This window comes from Dermochelys coriacea, chromosome 2, assembly GCF_009764565.3.
Source record: "Dermochelys coriacea isolate rDerCor1 chromosome 2, rDerCor1.pri.v4, whole genome shotgun sequence".
NCBI classification, from domain to species: Eukaryota; Metazoa; Chordata; order Testudines; family Dermochelyidae; genus Dermochelys; species Dermochelys coriacea.
The window spans coordinates 33,025,825-33,046,642 of NC_050069.1; the positions used below are offsets into that span (position 1 = coordinate 33,025,825).

The window sequence follows — 20,818 nt, forward strand, 5'->3', positions numbered from 1 at the left end:
AATGGCTAATGTGGGAGACTAGAAAAATAGGTGGGAAAACCAACAGTGTACCTGATTGCAGAGCTTTAATTTCAGTCTGCTATGGCTGCTGGATATAGGTTTGTGTAGCAGATCTCTTGTTTCGAGGACAGAGATGAACTGCAGTTTCAGGGCTGCAATATTATGAATTGACTAATGTGGCTGTATATTATTTTTAGGTACAATCCATTTGTCACATTTATAATTGAATTTTTTCCTCCTAGAAAATATTACTTTTCTGGTTTTGTATTCCTTTTACAGAAAATCAAAGATATGAAATCTTCAAGCGCAGAGTTCTCCAAGGAAAGTCAGTCCCTCATTATGCAGCTATAGAGCCAGGAGGGGATGGTCTAATGATTGTCTCCTACAAACCTTTCAGATTTATGCAGGATGAGGAGAACCAGCTTGAAGAAAATGAAGATGGGAAAATAGCAGATAAAAAGAGAGGTAATATTTGTTCTGGTCTTGTTTTCCTAGACTTCTATAATGAAGCCATCTTTTATTGTAACAAAATAATGCTAAATGATTTAATGAATTTCCATATATTTGGACAACAATTTTTTTCACTGTCTTAAATTTCATTGTAAATGTTTACTTCCCAGACAGAGAGATTTAGATATTTATATTATTTTATGTATATAATTTGTCTTTGTATATAGTGTTTGCCTTTCCTAATTATAGAAGATGCCTTGTGCATAGAGATGTGCAAAGGGTTGTGCTCTGCAAAAGACACACAAAGTTCACGCTTTCATTGCCTTTGCATGAAAAATAAGTATTACGCATGTAGCAATAGAGATTGTAATTGAGCTGTAAGTATCTGTGGAAAGAGGACATTCACTGAATTCTAACTTCTTCATGCGGAGATCAGTGGTGTGAAGGGCAACCACTAGCTCAGCAGGAAGACAAAACCCTCCAAATGTTTTCATCATCAACATGCTGAGTGATTGTACCAGTTAGCACAGAGGATGTGATCCAGTGAAGTCTGTCAGAGTCTTCTCATTGACTTCTTTTGGGGTTTGGATCAGGCCCATGTTCATTAGATTGGCTTTTGCTTTTCTAAACTGTTTGCCAGTTTCTGCCTCCATCGTAAATAACCTCTAAATCGTTTTCAAATCCTCTCTTTAAAAAACAAAATTCTCTCTACAGGTAGTCGTATTGGTTTGCCTATTGGGTATATCCTAATCGGGATCATTGGTGGGCTATTTTATGGAAAACACCATTTATGGATTATTTTCACATGAAAACATTTGCTGTGATTCACTGATGCGTATTTCAAACCTTCCACAAAGCTGTAGCTAAAGAAAGCCAGAAACATGCACAGCCTGTTAGAAAGGCATGTGGGTTTTTGTAGGATCGTAGGCCTGGAAGGGACCTCGAGCAGTCATCTAGTCGAGTCCCCTGCACTCATGGCAGGACTAAGTATTATCTATCCTAAGGGTTTGTCTAAGCTGTTCTTACAAATATCCAATGATGAAGATTCCACAACCTCCCTACACAATTTATTCCAGTGGTTAACCACTCTGACAGATGGAAGTTTTCCCTAATGTTCAACCTAAACCGCCCTTGCTGCAATTTAAGCCAATTTCTTCTTGGCCTATCCTCTGAGGTGAAGCAGAACAACTTTTCTCCCTCCTCCTTATAACAACCTTTTATGTACTTGAAAACGTTTATCAGATCCCCCCCCCACCCCCCTTTAGTCTTCTCTTCTCCAGACTAAACAAACTCAGTTTTTTCAATATTCCCTTGTAGGTCTTGTTTTCTAGACCTTTACTAATTTTTGTTGCTCTTCTCTGGACTTTCTCCAATTTGTCCACAGCTTCCTAAAATGTGGCACCCAGAACTAGAATCGTACTCCAGTTGAGGCCTAATCAACGTGGAGTAGAATGGAACAATTACTTCTCATGTCTTGCTTACACATCCCAGAATGATGTTTGCTTTTTTTTTTCTGCAGTGTTACACTGTTGACTCATATTTAGCTTGTGATCTACTATGACCCCCAGATCCCTTTCTGCAGTACTCCATCTTAGACAATCATTTCCCATTTTGTTTGAATGCAACTGATTGTTCCTTCCTAAGTAGAGTACTTCGCATTTGTCCGTATTGATTTTCATCCAATTTACTTCAGACCATTTCTTCAGTTTGTCCAGATCATTTTGAATTTTAATACTATTATCCAAAGCATTTGAAATCCCTCCCAGCTTGGTATCATCTGTAAACTTTTATAAGTGTACTCTCTATGCCAATACCTAAATCACTGATGAAGATATTGAAGAGAACCAGAGCTAGAACTGATCCCTGTGGGACACCACTTGATGTGCCCTTTCAGCTTGACTGTGAACCACTGATGTTTACTCTCTAAGAATGGTTATCTAATCAGTTATGCACTGCCCTGATAGTAACTCCATCTAGGTTGTATTTCCCTATTTTATTTCTGAGGAGGTCATGCGAGACAGTATCAAAAGCCTTACTAAAATCAAGCTATACCACATCTACTGCTTCCCCCCCATGCATAAAGCTTGTTACCCTGTTTAAGAAATCTATCAGTTTGGTTTGACACGATTTGTTCTTGACAAATCTATGCTGACTGAAAGGTCAGCAAATAACCACCCAAAGGTTGACTAAACGGGTGTTGGACTATATTAGCCTTTGCTGTACAATAGCTTGCCTGTACGCTCTGTGCAGATTAGAGTCCATTCCACCAGAGTTGAAGCAGCCTCTGTTGCTTCCCTAATGGACATTCCAATTTTAGTGGGTTCCAGATCTGATGCCCACTTTGGCAGAGTGTCTTAATCATGGGCTCACTAAACTGAGCACCCACTTGGAGGACATGAGATCTCTTCTTATGAGTTGTCATCTAAAATGGAATCCATATGGACAGCTACTCCAAAAACAAACTGTTATTTACAATACACTAACTGATTTTTGTGATTTGTTGTCATAGAAATGTAGGGATATAAGGGACCTCAAGAAGTCAAATCCAACCCCTGGTGCTGAGGCAGATCACATAAAAAGAACATCCCTGGCAGGTGTTTGTTAAATCTCTTCTTAAAAACTGCCAATATTGGGGATTCCACAACCTCCTTTGGAAGACTATTTCCAGACCTTAACTACTCCTGTAGTTAGGTTTTTCCTAATACAGTATCTAAATGGACACATGTATTTCTACAACCCACCCTCCTTCCTAGCTGGATTCTGTAGTTAGGAGACTGAAGGCTAGTTATGGCTGTCCTGCCCTTTATTCCCTTGGCTACGGTGTGCCAGAAGGTATACTGATTGCAGGCATGGCCCCAATGAACACTAGTATTTAAAAAGATTCAGACCTCGCACACATGGGGCACATGTGTTGTCCACATATATTCCACTTCCGATACATCTCAAAGAACCACTGTTACTGTGGAGTCATGAAGATAACTCAAAAGGTGCTGAATCTAGATAATGGGATTAATGTTCACTGAAACGTAGTGCCTTTGCTTATTTGAATGAATTTGTGTATTGATTTCATAAAGTTGTGACTATTTATTTAAAAATGCCATTTGAAAGGTGTAAAAAAACTACAAGTGCATTTTTATATTGTTCAGTTGAGCGTACACCTGCATATTTAAATGTATACATGAGTGCAAGCAACTCTCCATAACTGAGACACAAGTAGTCTTTGGTCAAACACGTACTGGTAGCCAGAAAACTATGTTCCTCTCTATTTTTTAATAAGTGATCAGAATAGCTTTCGTATGAAGTTTTCAGAGTAGAAAGTGAATAAACACACTTTACCAAATTTCTTTTCCCCACCCCATCAACCATATACTTTATATTTTGTAATTGACTTTGCCTTTATATGTATGTTTCCATTTGTAGACCCTGTCTATTACTGGCAACAGACTGAAGATGATTTGACAGTAACAATTCATCTTCCCCAAGACCTCACTAAAGATGATGTACAAGTACAGTTTTCTCCTGATCATATCATTGTAGCATTGAAAAGTCAGCCTCCTTTGGTGGAAGGAAAACTCTGTTCATCTATTGACCATGAAAGCTGCACATGGATAATTAGAGATAATAGGTATTAATAATCTACATGTTGATTTTACTTTTCATATTAATATATATTAAGTCAAAGTACAGTTTTATTTTTTTAAAAAATCCTATTTGTTTCTCTCCAATCCAGTCCTTGCAACAGGCACCATATAAAATCCATTGAAGTTGATGTCAACTAGTGAAGGATCAGGCCTTTATTCAAAAAGGGCCTGCTCCTGCAAACACTTCTGTAAGTTACTCATACATGAGTAGTTCAACATGCATAATTATCTCATGATTTTCCAGTCATTCTTTCTTTCCAAAATGAAAATGTTTTAAAACTTTAAAATTTACACACATGTAGAACTTTATAAGCAATAAGGTGGTTTGGAAGAAGAAAGGTTTTGAAATAAAAAGCTTATTCAGTCTTTATCCCTATTCACTATATTGCCATCAGGGTCTGCAGAATTTGCACATGCAAAGATCAGCTGTGGGTGCAAATTAGAAAGTTAGAGGCATAAGTACTCAGACTGCCACCCACAATTCATTTCTCCAGATGCAAATAGTGTGAGCTCCGTATGCATATGCTAAAAGAGAGGCTGGAGCTCCTGCCCTTTTAAAAATTTACCCCTTTTTAAACATTTTTGGTTATATAGCTTCAAAGAATGAAGCCTTAACTGGCTCAGCTTGTAAGCCAATTTCTTTGTTACAGTTAAAAGGTACAGTGAAACTGCCATGCATACACATTATTCAAGGTTTTAAGAGCGCCTTATGAATTTTGGTTGAACTAAATTACTGTGCTTTCACAGCAACCACTGTTCAGAATGGTTTGATTTGATGTATTTAGATAGGTGTACAATGGAGGGCTATTTCTGGGATGGAAAATTCTTTAACGTTTTCTTTCTGGAGCAAAGGTTTGTGACATCTTAGCGGGAAATGCTTTCTGGTAGCCTCTTGGTTTGGAAAGAGGCTATTCAATCAGACAGCTAAAGAAAGACAAATCTGAGAGCCAAATGGTTATTCCACCTGCAGCAAACTTGGCAAAAATATTCAAACATTTTTTCAACCTTCTTAATATTCATATCTTCATAGACATTAAGGACAAAAGGGACCATTGTGATTATCTAGTCTGACCTTAAATGAGGAGTTAAATGAATATATATCTTCAAGAATCATTTGTTTGTACAATTGACAGTGGTGCAGCTGCTGCTCTTCTAAAATAATTGACCTTTGGTGATTGAATTTACCACCTTGTTCTGCCCTGTACCTTTCAAGTATTTTGTGTCTCAGTGTTCTTTCCTTGTTTTTAACATATGATTAAGAGCATAATATACATGGAAATTAATTTTGTTTAAATATAAAATTATACTACAATAAGTATCAGACTGCAGTGTATGTCAAAGAATTGTTGACACACATTTTAATTTTAACACTTTTTCAAGAAGAATGAAAAAGCAAATCAATGGGGTGCCAAATACCTAGCGTCATTTAGCTTTAGGTTTTGTTCTATGAGCAAAAGTGGGCAGCCAAGAATGTCTGTAGTGTTCTTCTGAAAGCCACCGAGTCAAGTGCAGCTCCTGCTGATTCAATGCCAAACATCAGTTGAGTTCAGAATCTGGTTTTCTGTATTCACAGTCTAATATTCTGACACCAGAGCTTCATTTTTTTCCAATAAAAGACCACTTATTGTTGGATAGGTAGGTCTTTGACTGCACTGAATATGTTTGGCAGCCTGAGAAGCAGATACAGTTCTCGGTAGCCAGTTAACTGAAAAAATTGTTTCCGATCTGAATGTGTTTTTGTATCGAGGCGTGGATTCTGTTCCAACTGGGTATGAAATTATTTCCCTTATTGTTCAAAACATGGTCCTTTTCCTTCCAAGAGCAATTTTGAAAATGAAGAGTTATTATAGACTCATAGACATGAAGGTCAGAAGGGACCATTATGATTGTCCAGTCTGACCTCCTGCACAATGCAGAGCACAGAATCTCACCCACCCACTCCTGCAATAAACCTCTCACCTATGTCTGAGCTATTGAAGTCCTCAAATCATGATTTAAAGACTTCAAGGTGCAGAGAATCCTCCAGCAAGTGACCCGTGCCCCATGCTGCAGAAGAAGGCGAAAACCCCCCAGGGCCTCTGACAGTCGGCGCTGGAGGAAAATTCCTTCCTGACTCCAAATATGGTGATCAGCTGAATCCTGAGCATATGGGCAAGATTCACCAGCCAGACCCACAGGAAAGAATTCTCTGTAGTAACTCCGATCCCACCCCATCTAACATCCCATCACAAGCCATTGGGCATATTTACTGTTAATAGTCAAAGATCAATTAATTGCCAAAATTAGGCAATCCCATCATACCATCCCCTCCATAAACTTATCAAGCTTAGTCTTGAAGCCAGATATGTCTTTTGCCCTCACTGCTCCCCTTGGAAGGCTGTTCCAGAACTTCACTCCTCTGATGGTTAGAAACCTTCGTCTAATTTCAAGTCTAAACTTGAGACTCCTTTCATAAGACAGCTTTTCCATTCCTCGGATCATCCTAGTAGCCCTTCTCTGTACCTGTTCCAGTTTGAATTCATCCTTCTTAAACATGGGAGACCAGAACTACACACAATATTCTAGATGAGGTCTCACCAGTGCCTTGTATAATGGTACTAACACCTCCTTATCTCTACTGGAAATACCTCGCCTGATGCATCCCAAGACTGCATTAGCTTTTTTCACGGCCATATCACATTGGTGGCTCATACTCATCCTGTGGTCAACCCATACTTCAAGGTCCTTCTCCTCCTCCCTTACTTCCAATCGATGCATCTCTATTTTATAACTAAAATTCTTGTTGTTAATCCCTAAATGTATGACCTTTTACTTCTCAATATTAAATTTCATCCTATTACTATTACTTCAATTTACAAGGTCATCGAGATCTTCCTGTATGATATCTCAGTCCTTCTCTGTATTGGCAATACCTCCCCGCTTCGTGTCATCCACAAACTTTATTAGCACACTTCACTTTTTGTGCCAAAATCAGTAATAAAAAGATTGGTCCCAAAACGATCCCACTCCACTGCTAACCTCCCTCCAACCTGACAGGTCACCTTTCAGTATGACCTGCTGTAGTCTCCCCTTTAACCAATTCCTTATCCACCTTTCAATTTTCATATTGAGCTGCATCTTTTCCAATTTAACTAATAATTCTCCATGTGGCACCGTATCAAATGCCTTACTGAAATCTAGATGAATTAAATCCACTGCATTTCCTTTGTCTTAAAAAATCTGTTACTTACTCAAAGAAGGAGATCAGGTTGGTTTGGCACAATCTACCTTTTGTAAAACCATGTTGTATTTTGTCCCATTTGCCATTGACCTCAATGTCCTTAACTACTTTCTCCTTCAAAATTTTTTCCAAGTCCTTGCATACTACAGATGTCAAACTAACAGACCTGTAGTTACCCAGATCACCTTTTTTTTTCCTTCCTTAAAAATAGGAACTATGTTAGCAATTCTCCAGTCATACAGTACAATCCCTGAGTTTACAGATTCATTACAAATTCTTGCTAATGGGCTTGCAATTTCATGTGCCAATTCCTTTAATATTCTTGGATGAAGATTATCTGGGCCCCACGATTTAGTCCCATTAAGCTTTTCGAGTTTCACTTCTACCTCGGGTATGGTAATATCTACCTCCATATCCTCATTCCCATTTGTCATGCTACCATTATCCTTAAGATCCTCATTAGCCTCATTAAAGACTGAGGCAAAGAATTTGTTTAGATATTGGGCCATGCCTAGATTATCCTTAACCTCCACTCCATCCTTAGTGTTTAGTGGTCGCACTTCATCTTTGTGTTTTCTTCTTATTTATATGGGTGTAGAACCTTTTACTATTGGTTTTAATTCCCTTTGCAAGGTCCAATTCTACATGGCTTTTGGCCTTCCTCACTTTATCCCTACATGTTCTGACCTCCATAAGGTAGCTTTCTTTGCTGATCCCTTCCATCTTCGACTCCCTGTATGTTCTGCTTTTTCTTAACATCTCTCTGAGATGCTTGCTCATCCAGCTTGGTCTACAATTCCTGCCTATGAACTTTTTTCCCTTTCTTGGGATGCAGGCTTCCAATAGCTTCTGCAGCTTTGACTTGAAGTAATCCCAGGCCTCCTCTGCCTTTAGATCCGTAAGTTCTTCAGTCCAATCCACTTCCCTAACTAATTTCCTAAATTTTTGAAAGTCAGCCCTTTTGAAATCAAAAACCCTAGTCAGATTTATTTTCGTTTATCCTTCCATTCAGTTTGAATGCATTAGCTCATGTTCACTTGAACCAAGGTTGTCCCGTACAACCATTTCTTCTATGAGGTCCTCAGTACTTACCAAAACCAAATCTAAAATGGCATCCCCTCTTGTTGGTTCAGCAACTACTTGATGAAGAAAAGGAGTACTTGTGGCACCTTAGAGACTAACAAATCTATTTGAGCGAAGTGAGCTGTAGCTTACGAAAGCTTATACTCAAATAAATTTGTTAGTCTCTAAGGTGCCACAAGTAGTCCTTTCCTTTTTGCGAATACAGACTAACACAGCTGCTACTCTGATACTTGATGAAGGAATCCATCAGCTATCACATCCAGGAAAATCTGAGCCCTATTATTATTACTAGCACTTGTCCCCCAGTCTATATCTGGGAAGTTAGTCTCCCATGATCACGCAGTTTCCATTAGTATTTACTTCATTAAAAACATTAAAGAGGTATCTGTCCATATCCAAATAGATCCCGACGGTCTATAGCATACCCCAAGCACTATCCCAGAGGATGCTCTAGTAGTTTTCTTCCCCAATGTGATTTTTGCCCAGATGGACTCTCTCTTATCCGTTCCATCAGTTCTTATTTCTTTACAATCTACCTAATCATTGATACACAATGCTACTCCACCACCTTTACCTTTATTTCTGTCTTTCCTAAAAAGCACATACCCTTCAATACCTGTAGTCCAGTCATGACTACTATTCCACCATGTTTCTATTATCCCTATAATATCTGGTTTCACTTCCTGCACCAGTAGCTCTAGTTCCTCCATTTTGTTACCTAGGCTCCTCGCATTGGAAGAAACATCTTAATTTTTGCTGTTCGGCCTCGCTCACGTTCTTTACCCAATTAGGCACGGACATTCTACCACCAGTATGACCTATTAGACTGGTATCCACACTGCCCTTCCTCTGTCCATTCTCCTACCCACGCCTGTATCCTTTCTTATTTCGTTTTCTTCCCTCTCAATGTTAAAATCTAGCATGGAGATTACCTGGACATCTCCCCCAAATTCCTAGTTTAAAGCTCTCTTTATCAGTTGTGCCACCCTTGATCCTAGAAGTCTATTTCCTTCCCTACTCAGATGAAGTCCATCCCAACAGAACAATCCTCTGTCCATGAATGCCTTCCAGTGGCCATACATCCCAAAGCCCTCTTTTATAGCACCACTTCCTGAACCATCTGTTGATAGTCATAATCTTGTCACACTTTTGTTGCCCTTCTCTAGGAACAGGCAGAATCCCACTGAAGATCACCTGAGCCTCAATTTCTTTAAGCGTCTTCCCCAGCCTGGCATAGTCTCCCTTGATATGTTCCAGCGAGAATTGAGACACATCATTTGTTCCCACATGAAGGACAATCAGTGGATTCTTTCCCGCTCCCTTTAGGATCCTCTTCATCCTCAGGTCCACATCCTGTATCTTAACATCCAGTAGACAGCACACCCTTCTATTCTCTGGATCAGCTCTGGTTACAGGCCTGTCCATTCTTCGCAGTAAGGAATCCCCAGTCATATAGACCTGCGTTTTCCTGATGATGGTGCAATTCTCTGGTCTATCCCCTGTTCCCTCTGGCTGCAAGTCCTTTTCATTCCTATTGTCCCTTGTAATCCTCTTCAACCCATCCTGTATCCTCCTGGGGCTCATATTTGGTGTTGTCTCCATTGACTCTTCCCCTTTTCCTATAGGACTAGCTGCTCTTCTCTTCTTCCTTGCCCTTCAACCTTCAGTGACCATCTGCTGTGCCCTTTCTTCATTTTCCAACTCTGCATACCTGTTCTTGAGCTCTTTTTCTTTCACTACCCCATCTTTTCCTCTGCCTGGTTCTTTTAGTCACATGCTTCCACTGTCTATTTTCTTCACCCAGCAGTCTCCCCTCAGAGTTCTTCGGTCCTGCTTCCATCTGCAAATCTGAGCTTTTTCCTTCAGCCGCCTTGTGTCTTTGCTCCATAATCTGCTCGAACTCCCTTCTAAAGTCAACCAATGTTTCCACCTGCATCTCCAATCCTTGGATCTTTTCTTCCATCAGCTCTATTAGGCCGCACTTCATGCAGACAAAACTCTCTTTTCAGCTACCCCTTCCAAGATCATGTACATGAAGCAGCTTCCACATCCAGTCATCTTCATTGTGTCTTCCATTGCTTGGGTCACTACCACTGCTGCCTCTGTATCTGTCAGAGCCTTCTCACCTAAGTCCTGTTAGTTTGGGAAATCCAAACCAAACCACCACCACCCACAGCAAAACAAACCCCCAGTGAGCACCAAAACACTGCCAGACCACACCACACTCCCTTCACCAGACCTGTCTACTCTTCTGCCTGCCTCTCTTAGTGTTTCTCCCAAACTCCCCTTGAGAACTCCCACTCAGACTCCCCTGTTTACAGCTCTGTTTGCTGGCTCCTGTGCCGCTGCAGCTGTCGAGTAGGTACAGCCATGTATTCCACTTAGGTGTGTGCACGTACCCAGTTCATGGAGACTACGAATTTTGCCTAGCAGTACCCGTAGATGGCCAGCACTCATACCTAGTGGCTACAGCCCCTCCCTTGGTTATGTGAGGCGGCACTGCTCGACTGCTCCCCAACCCTTCATTCCTTCTTACTGCCTGTGGTTGGAGTGGGACCTCTGTGTGGTTTCTAACCTCACAACCTCTCTACTTCTTAGTGACTTTTCTAGTTGTACACAACTAATTAGTACTAGGGTTGTCAAACAAATTTAAAAAATTAATTGCAATTAATCATGAGATAAAAAAAGTCACAATTAATTGCAATTTTAATTGCACTGTTAATAATAGAATACCAATTTATAAATATTTTTGGATGTTTTTCTACATTTTCGAATATGTTGATTTCCATTATAATACGGAATACAAAGTGTACACTGCTCACTTTATATTATTTTTATTACAAATATTTGCACTGTAAAAAATCTAAAAGATAGTATTTTTCAATTAATCTCATACAAGTACTGTAATGCAATCTCTTTATTGTGAAAGCGTAACTTATAAATGTAGAATTTTTTTTTACATAACTGCACTCAAAAACAAAAAAATGTAAAACTTTAGAGCCTACAAGTCCACTCAGTCCTACTTCTTGTTCAGCAAGTTTGTTTACGTTTATGGGAGATAATCCTGCCTGTTTCTTATTTACAGTGTCACCTGAAAGTGAGAACAGGTGCTTTCATGCACTGTTGTAGCTGGCATTGTAAGGTATTTATGTGCCAGATATGCTGAACATTCGTATGCCCCTTCATGCTTCGTCTTGTAGGCTCTAAAGTAATAATAATAATTCTACATTTGTAAGTTGCACTTTCATGATAAAGATTGCACTTCAGTACTTGTACAAGGTGAATTGGAAAACAGTATTTCTTTCATTTTTTTACAGTGTAAATATTTGTAATAAAAATAATATAAAGTGAGCACTGTACACTTTGTGTTCTGTGTTGTCATTGAAATCAACATATTAGAAAATGTAGAAAAACATCCAAAAATATTTATAATAAATTTAAAATGGTATTTTATTAACAGTGCAATTAAAACTGCGATAAATAATGACTTTTTAAAAATCTAGTTAGTTTGTTTTGAATTCATCTTTTCCATTAATTGCGATTTAACAGCCCTAATTAGTACCTTAGTATAGTGTTAGTTAGATTTAGTATTCGTTAGATTTAGTTGAAGTATTTCCCTGGTGATGCCCTCACCAATGTTTAAACATGTCCTTCAGTGGAGGAATAATCACCACACACTTGCTTGCTGTGCTTAGGTGAAGCCCATGGCAAGGAATGGTGTTTGATTTGCAAATCAATCACAAAGCGAACTCAGATGACAATGGATCTTCATCTAAAGTAGCACCTGCTCCAACAGGCTTTGCAATCTGCTTCAGCTCTGAGTCCCATACTGGATCAGAGGTCACCCTTGGGTTTTGAGGGAGCTTCCGCGTCACAACCTGGAGCTTGTGCTTCTCCGAAGGGACTGAGGAGTTGCTTCCCATCAAGTGCGCCAAGGAAAAGGTCGCATAAGACCAATCGTGGCCATTCCTTGTCGCGTGGAGACTCGTCTGCCTCCTCCCAAAGGAGTGTGGACCAGCACAGTGTGAATGCCGATGCATGGGATGGGGTAGGTCCCATCTATTGCTCCGCAGTACGATGCAGGAAGGAAAGAGACCCTTTATCTTTGACTCCGGTTCCAGCCCCAGGGCATCTGAGTCCTATACTGACGAGAGCAGTGTCAGTACTGGCTGGTTTTGTGCCAGTGGCATATCAGAAGGCAATGGACCTTTTCTCTCTTTCTGTCCTGACCTTTCCATTGGTCCAGGACCTTGCCAGGGCTACATCCTTTAGGTCAGGGGTTCTCAAACTGGGGGTCGCAAGGTTATTACAGCTGGGGTCACGAGCTGTCAGCCTTCGCCCCGAACTCCACTTTGCCTCCAGCATTTATAATGGTGTTAAATACATAAAAAAGTGTTTTTAATTAATAAGTGGGGGTCGCACTCAGAGGCTTGCTGTGTGAAAGGGGTCACCAGTGCAAAAGTCTGAGAACTACTGCTCTAGGTCATCTTTGCAGCTTGGGGCATTCTGATGATTGAGCTGTTTGCCATGAGACACAGCAGGAAATATCATATGATCTCAAGGAGGCCTCATCCCTGGCTCCCTGTCCGATGCCTTCCATCTCAGCTGGCAATTGGCTCTCCTTTGGTTCTCCAACCTTCTTGCACTGTCAATTCAGCCTCTCCCTTCCTCGCAATCCTGACCTACTCACACAAAACTTACATCCTGTGGCTAGCTCCCTGCATCTCACAGCATGGCTGCTTCATGGCTAAATGAGGAGGAAGAATGGTGGTCAGCAGCTGTTCAACAGGTTCTACTCAACAGTAGAAAGCTCTCTACCAGAATAGCTTATTCAGCTAAATGGAAGCTGTTTTTGATGTGGTTGGCCTGTGGATTTCAGCTAATGGTGACTTCTATTCAAAACATCTTGGAATACTTGCTATACCTTCAGTCCTTGGGTTTTGCACTTAGCTCATTGAGAGTGCATCTGGCAGTGAAAGTGGAGTTTCATCCCCATTCAGAGAATATCAATCTTCTCCAATACCATGATAGCAAGATTCTTAAAAGGTGTTCATCTTCATTATCCAGTCTGAGAGCTGGTTCCTCTGTGGGACCGTAACTTGTTCCTAACAGCTTTAATAGAACCTCCGTTCAAGCCCCTGCATCTTGTTTGTCCCTTTTTGCTTTTGTGTCAGAAGACTGTGTTCGTGATAGCGATAACATCCACAAAAAGCGGGTGCGAGTTGCAGGCTCTACTGCTTGAGCCTCCTTTAGGACCAAGTGACTTTACGACCACACACACACGATTTTTGTGTAAGGTGATATCTCAGTTTTATTTGAAGCAGGCAGTATATTTACCTGTGTTCTTTCCTAAGCCAGATTCATCTCTGGAGGAGAACTGTCTCTGTGTTAGATGTCAGGCAATGTCCGGCCTTCTATTTGGACAGGGCTAAATCGTTCCATGCTTCACCTTGCCTGTTTGTGTCATATGCAGATTGTATGAAGGGGCAAGTGGTCTCTTCACAGATTATCTCTAAATGGTCTCCTTGGGAGCCTAAACAGTTCATCGAATCATAGAAGATTAGGGTTGGAAGAGACCTTAGGAGGTCATCTAGTCCAACCCCCTGCTCAAAGCAAGACCAACCCCAATTAAATCATCCCAACCAGGGCTTTGTCAAGCCAGGCCTTAAAAACCTCTACAGATGGAGATTCCACTACCTCCCTAGGTAACCCATACCAGTGCTTCACCACCCTCCTAGTGAAATAGTTTTTCCTAATATCCGACCTAGACTCCCCCACTACAGCTTGAGATTATTGTTCTGTCATCTGCCACTACTGAGAACAGCCTAGCTCCATCCTCCTTGGAACCCCCCTTCAGGTAATTGAAGGCTGCTATCAAATCCCCCGTCTTCTCCTCTGCAGACTAAATAAACTCAGTTCCCTCAGCTTCTCTTCATAAGTCATGTGCCCCAGCCCCCTAATTAATTTTGTTGGCCTCCTCTGGACTCTCTCTCCAATTTGTAGATTTCCAATCTACAATTTCCAATCCTTTCTGTAGGGGGGGCCCAAAACTGGACACAGTAGTCCAGATGTGGCTTCACCAATGCCGAATAAAGAGGAATAATCACTTCCTTCGATCTGCTGGCAGCGCTCCTACTAATGCAGCCCAATATGTTATTAGCCTTCTTGGCAACAAGGGCACACAGACTTGTATCCAGCTTCTCATCCACGGTAATCCCCCAGATCCTTTTCTGCATAGTTGCTGCCAGTCGGTCCCCACCTGTAACAGTGCATGGGATTCTTTCATCCTAAGTGCAGGACTCTGCTCTTGTCCTTGTTGAACCTTGTAGATTTCTTTGGCCCAGTTGTCCAATTTGTCTAGGTCACTCTGGACCCTATCCCTACCCTACAGTGTTTCTACCTCTCCCCCCAGCTTAGTGTCGTTCGCAAACTTGCTGAGGGTGAAATCCATCCCATCATCCAGATCATTAATGAAAATGTTGAACAAAACTGGCCCTGGGACTGATCCTTGGACCACTCCACTTGATACCAGCTTTCAACTAGATATCGAGCTATTGATCACTACCCATTGAGCCCAACGATCTAGCCAGCTTTCTATCCACCTTATAGTCCATTCATCCAATCCATGCTACTTTAACTTGCTGGCAAGAATACTGTGGGAGACCCTATCAAAAGCTTTGCTAAAGTTGAGGCTAACTAGTGTGTACTTGGGTCTTTGTCTTTTTCTTTTCTTTTTCTTTTTTGAAAAAAACGCCCTGATCAAAAACAAAGCCCAACATCTAAAACTTCCTCACGCTTCCAGAACTGTGGGAAAGTTCAGATATGGATTTGAACTTTGTGACTTTTTTGGACCTTTTCCTCACAAGAATATGCAACTTTATTTGAATATTTTAAATTTTTTTCATCATGTTAGGATTCAAAATTTTATTAACGAGGCAGGTATTGTAAAACAGTATCTTATGGTGAACTGGAATTGTCCAGTTTATCTCATTGGAAAACTTTTTAGAAACTGGTATTCTCAGAATATCTGTGACTTCTAGCAAACCAATCGTTTTTCATGAGCCAAGTTCAGCAGATACAATATCTTAACTCAGGGTAGTTTTTATTGCCACTTTCACTGTGAGAGAGCTATTGTGGTTACATGTTCAGGGTGGCAGCTGGTCCCTAATGCAAATTTCATAAGAGTTTAATAGGAATTAACTTAGACCAATGTTTTTAATTATGTTTGTCATAGTATTGAATTTCTATTTTAATACAGAGGCAGAGTTAGTAGTAGTGAATTAGAGTGAAAAATAAACAATTAGGTATCAACAGCATCCTGTTTTGAGAAAAATAATATATGGTTTATTGGTTTGCACCTCCATTGTGAAGTGTGAATCTTGAGCAATTACCTATTTAGAAAAACAAAACAACATACACATTTGCCCAACATCCTGAAATTCTCTTAAGGGTTATTCTAGACTTCCTAGATCAAACTGAGAAGTTAAACAATTGGTGATATAAATTAGATGTAGGGCTGTCAAACGATTAAAAAAAATAATCCTGATTAATTACAGTTTTAATCGCACTGTTACACAATAATAGAATACTATTTATTTAAATATTTAGGATGTTTTTCTACATTTTCAAATATATTGAATTCAGTTACAACACAGAATACAAAGTGTACAGTGCTCGCTTTATTTTTTTTATTACCAATATTTGCACTGTAAAAAGATAAAAGAAATAGTATTCTTCAATTCAGTTTTTCAATGCGATAAGCAGGTATAGCTTATCATGTGAATTTATATCACCAATTATGTTCTCTGAATCTGTGCCAATTATGTTCTCTGAATCCATGACATTTTTTTTATAAATGTCATGTTCTTGTCATCAGTAATAAACTACAATCTGAAGTCTCTCTGAAGTAGACACATTAGTGTTAATCCAAAATCCATACTAAAAATCATGATTGAATGAAAAAGGAGTATTTGTCTTAAGTTTTGAAAATTAGCTTCATCCATTACACTTTTTTTAAAAATGAATTTTTGGCATTCTGTACAACAGGTAAATGCATTGCAGAACTGCAATATTTATTATTTGAATGGAAGCTTCACTGGAAACAGATTTCTCCTCTTTTGCTCTTCACACTTGCTAAAAATTGTAAAATCAAAATTAAAGTATAATTACTAGAGAGATTTAAATCCAGTCTAGTGGACTTTAAGATTACCATAATATATATCGAAGATGGAGCCCTGAGCTTGTTTTATCCCTGATAGAAATGGGGTAAAGTGCTCTTAGGTTCCTCCAGTTCATCAAAGTACTTAACCATGTGAATTGTGCTAATTCTCTGGGTTGTGTGGGGGAAGAGTGAAAATTACTCTGGGCTGACCCCTTTGACTGGTACAAGAAACTTCCTCTACCACTGTACTATATGAAAGGTTGCTTTCATGGGGGCATTTGAGAGTTGGTGAAAAAGGAGTGTAAAATAATGAACCTCACGGCCTGTAGGATGATCCAGTTGTGGGAGAAGGGGGAGAAAATTGGTATACAATGGTAAAACAAAGGGTTGATCATAGTGATTTTATAGGATTGTTTAAACTGTAAGAATAATCTTTTATTTGGTGATAGAATTGGGCAAGGAATATAGCATAGCTGAAGTGTCTGCAGATATTGAACCAGAAAATATGTCAATTTAGAAGTAAAAATACCTATGTGGTGAATATATGTTCGAAAAGAGATTCATTCCCCTAAAATAATCTACTCTGTGAGAGTCCTGCAATGGCAGGGACCTAATGGCTATTTCACTGAAGACAGAGAATAGAAGAGAATGATACCAAACAAGACACTGAAGGAGGTTGGAGGAGAGCACCATGAGAGGACTAAGGCAATGGAGTGTAGGGCTTTAAGGAGGAGAATGTCTCTTAAATAAGCACTAGGAAAATTTTATTTAATATTTGATGCATTAAACTTCTGTAGCACTTCCTCAGACACAAAATACCTCTGCGACACAAGTATGTATAATTGTCCTCATTTTGCAAATAGGGAAAGGGAGGAACATAAAGACTGAGCACTTTGCCATGCAGCAAGACTTTGACAGAGCTATAAATAAAACCAAGATTTCCTCATTTTGGGTTTTAATTATGTTTTTAGCTGTAAGACCAGTATGGCAAGGCTATACCTAGAATGAGTTATATAGTTGTGCTGCAAATCATTTCAATTAGATAAGATGTAGTCTTCTATGAGAAAGTACAGTAATTACTTCCATGATTAAGCCAAACACCAGTATAGCAAAACATACTTAAGATTATAGGTGTAATTGTTACTACTTTATTGTATGGAACAAATATAGTGTACATTTACCAGATTCAATGTTCTAGAGCTTTTTCTGTTAAGAAAAGAAAAACATAACAGCAATGTCATTTATCTGTTAATACCAAAAGTTCATTCTTTATAATTAGAAAAAGTGGAAGATGCATTGGATATATATTTAGTTTTCAAGACCATGTTAAAATATGTAGTTATCGAAGACATTTAAAATGATGTCTTCTGTGTTACCAACAGCTCAGCCCCTTCATAAAGATGCTCTTCAAAGTTAAGAACATAACAACGGCCACACTGGGTCAGACCCAAGGTCCATCTAGCCCAGTATCCTGTCTTCTGACAGTAGCCAATGCCAGGGGCCCCACAGGGAATGAACAGAACAGATAATCATCAAGAGATCCATCCTCTGTTACCCATTCCCAGCTTCTGTCAAACAGAGGCTAGGGACACCATCCCTGCCCATCCTGGCTAATAGCTATTGATGGACCTATCCTCCATGAACTTACAGAGTTCAAAAAAGAACTAGGTTATAGTCTTGGCCTTCACAACATCCTCTGGCAAGAAGTTCCAGGTTAACTGTGTGTTGTGTGAAAAAAATACTTCCTTTTGTTTGTTTTAAACCAGCTGTCTATTAATTACATTAAGGTGACTTCACTTCTGCAGCACTGAAGGTTGTGAAGAACATGATGGTGAATGAAAAGTAATTGAATGACAGGCATGAATCCTTTTTCTTGCCCCATAGCATGTAATCCCTTTTACTCTTCGGTAACCAGATTTGTCAATGAAAATTGCCTAAAGCCAATAAAATATATTAGAGCGGAAAACCTTTAGTTATTGGCTGTAAATATAAAATATAAATACACAATAACATATACAATATAAAACACACAGAAGTAAAATCACTATTAAATGTTAATAGAAATGTATATTTAAAAATCTGTCAGGTACTGCTTTTTTGCAGGAAGGTAATTGTCAAGTACACTGGGTTCCATAGAGCAATCTGGTGATTCTTTTAGTGATACTTTGTGTGTTGTTCATGTGGTTCAGCTATAAGTAGTTGGCCAACTTCTCTTTAAAAAGAGCAGTGTATTAACCAAATCATCTTGAGTGGGCCTATTTCTGGGAAACCTTGCTTGTGATTACTGTATCTAATGGCAGGTTTCAGAGTAGCAGCTGTCTTAAACTGTATTCACAAAAAGAAAAGGAGGACTTGTAGCACCTTAGAGACTAACAAATTTATTAGAGCATAAGCTTTCGTGAGCTACAGCTCACTTCATCGGATGCATTTGGTGGAAAAAACAGAGGAGAGATTTATATACACACACAGAGAACATGAAATAATGGGTTTATCATACACACTGTAAGGAGAGTGATCGCTTAAGATAAGCCATCACCAGCAGCAGGGGGGGGAAAGGAGGAAAACTTGAAGTTTTCATGTTCTCTGTGTGTGTATATAAATCTCTCCTCTGTTTTTTCCACCAAATGCATCCGATGAAGTGAGCTGTAGCTCACGAAAGCTTATGCTCTAATAAATTTGTTAGTCTCTAAGGTGCCACAAGTACTCCTTTTCTTTTTGTATCTAATGGGTTGGTGTTCAGTATGGTTTTGCAAAACTAAATCTTTCTTCAAGCTATCTGTCGTAGAACTAGCACTCTTTTTCATAGAGGATACTCGCATTTTATTTTATCTTTGCGGTAGCTTGAATACTGTTTTTCTTTTTTCCCTTTTTTAAATTTTAGTGATCATGAATAAAATATATAGTAGCAGTGATCATAGAATCATAGGACTGGAAGGGACCTCAAGAGGTCATCTAGTCCAGTCCTCTGCACTCATGGCAGGACTAAGTATTATCTAGACCATCCCTGACAGGTGTTTGTTTAATCTGTTCTTAAAAATCTCCTGTGATGGAGATTCCAGTGCTTAATCACCTGACAGTTAGGAAGTTTTTCCTAATGTCCAACCTAAACCGCCCTTGCTGCAATTTAAGCCCATTTCTTCTTGTCCTATCCTCAGAGGTTAAGGAGAACAATTTTTCTCCCTCCTCCTTGTAACAACCTTTTACATACATGAAAACTGTTATCATGTCCCCTCTTAGTCATCTCTTTTCCAGACTAAACTAACCCAATTTTTTCAATCTTACCTCATAGATCATGTTTTCTAGACCTTAAATCATTTTTGTTGCTCTTCTCTGGACTCTCTCCAATTTGTCCACATCTTTCCTGAAATACAGCACCCAGAACTGGACGCAATACTCAAGTTGAAGCCTAATCATCGCAAAGTAGAATGAAAGAATTACTTCTCGTGTCTTGCTTACAATACTCTTGCTAATATATCCCAGAATGTTGTTTGCTTTTTTTGCTGAAGTGTTACACTGTTGACTCATATTTAGCATATGGTCCACTATGACCCCCCAGATCCCTTTCTGCAGTACTGCTTTCTAGGCAGTCATTTCCCATTTTGTATGTGTGCAACTGATTGTTCCTTCCAAAGTGGAGTACTTTGCATTTGTCAAAAGAAAAGGAGTACTTGTGGCACCTTAGAGACTAACAAATTTATTTGAGCATAAGCTTTCGTGAGCTATAGCTCACTTCATCGGATGCCTCTGATAAAGTGAGCTGTAGCTCACGAAATCTTATGCTCAAATAAAATTGTTAGTCTCTAAGGTGCCACAAGTACTCCTTTTCTTTTTGCGAATACAGACTAACACGGCTGCTACTCTGAAACTTTGCATTTGTCCTTATTGAATTTCATCCTATTTACTTCAGTCCATTTCTCCAGTTTGTCCAGATGATTTTGAATTTTATCTATCTTCCAAAGCACTTGCAATCCCTCCTAACTTGGTATAATCCACAAACTTTATAAGTGTACTCTCTATGCCAGGGATTGGCAACCTTTGGCGTGCGGCCCTTCAGGGAAATCTGCTGACGGTTCATTTATCTGCGGGACCCCATGATGTGCAGTCAGCCAGTAGTTGCTTTGATTTTTTACTTTCCATTCACCAGACAGTGCCTTAGAGCAAAATAGGCATTTTTCCAACTCAAAAACCCCTGTACAGCTTTTAGGAAATGTACTAACCCATATACTATTTCAAGCCCAAAGCTGCTGCTTTAGGCCTCAACTC

The 20,818-nt window shown here is 39.5% G+C and overlaps 1 protein-coding gene across 1 annotated transcript in view; it reads left to right on the forward strand.

Moving 5' to 3' along the window:
- The window catches only part of NUDCD1 (NudC domain containing 1), a 145,587-nt gene that overhangs the window by 80,198 nt on the left and 44,571 nt on the right, over positions 1-20,818 (forward strand). The window contains exons 5-6 of the mRNA XM_038391404.2: positions 280-465; positions 3,871-4,075. Coding sequence (XP_038247332.1) covers positions 280-465; positions 3,871-4,075 — 391 coding nt within the window. The remainder of the gene's footprint in view (positions 1-279; positions 466-3,870; positions 4,076-20,818) is intronic.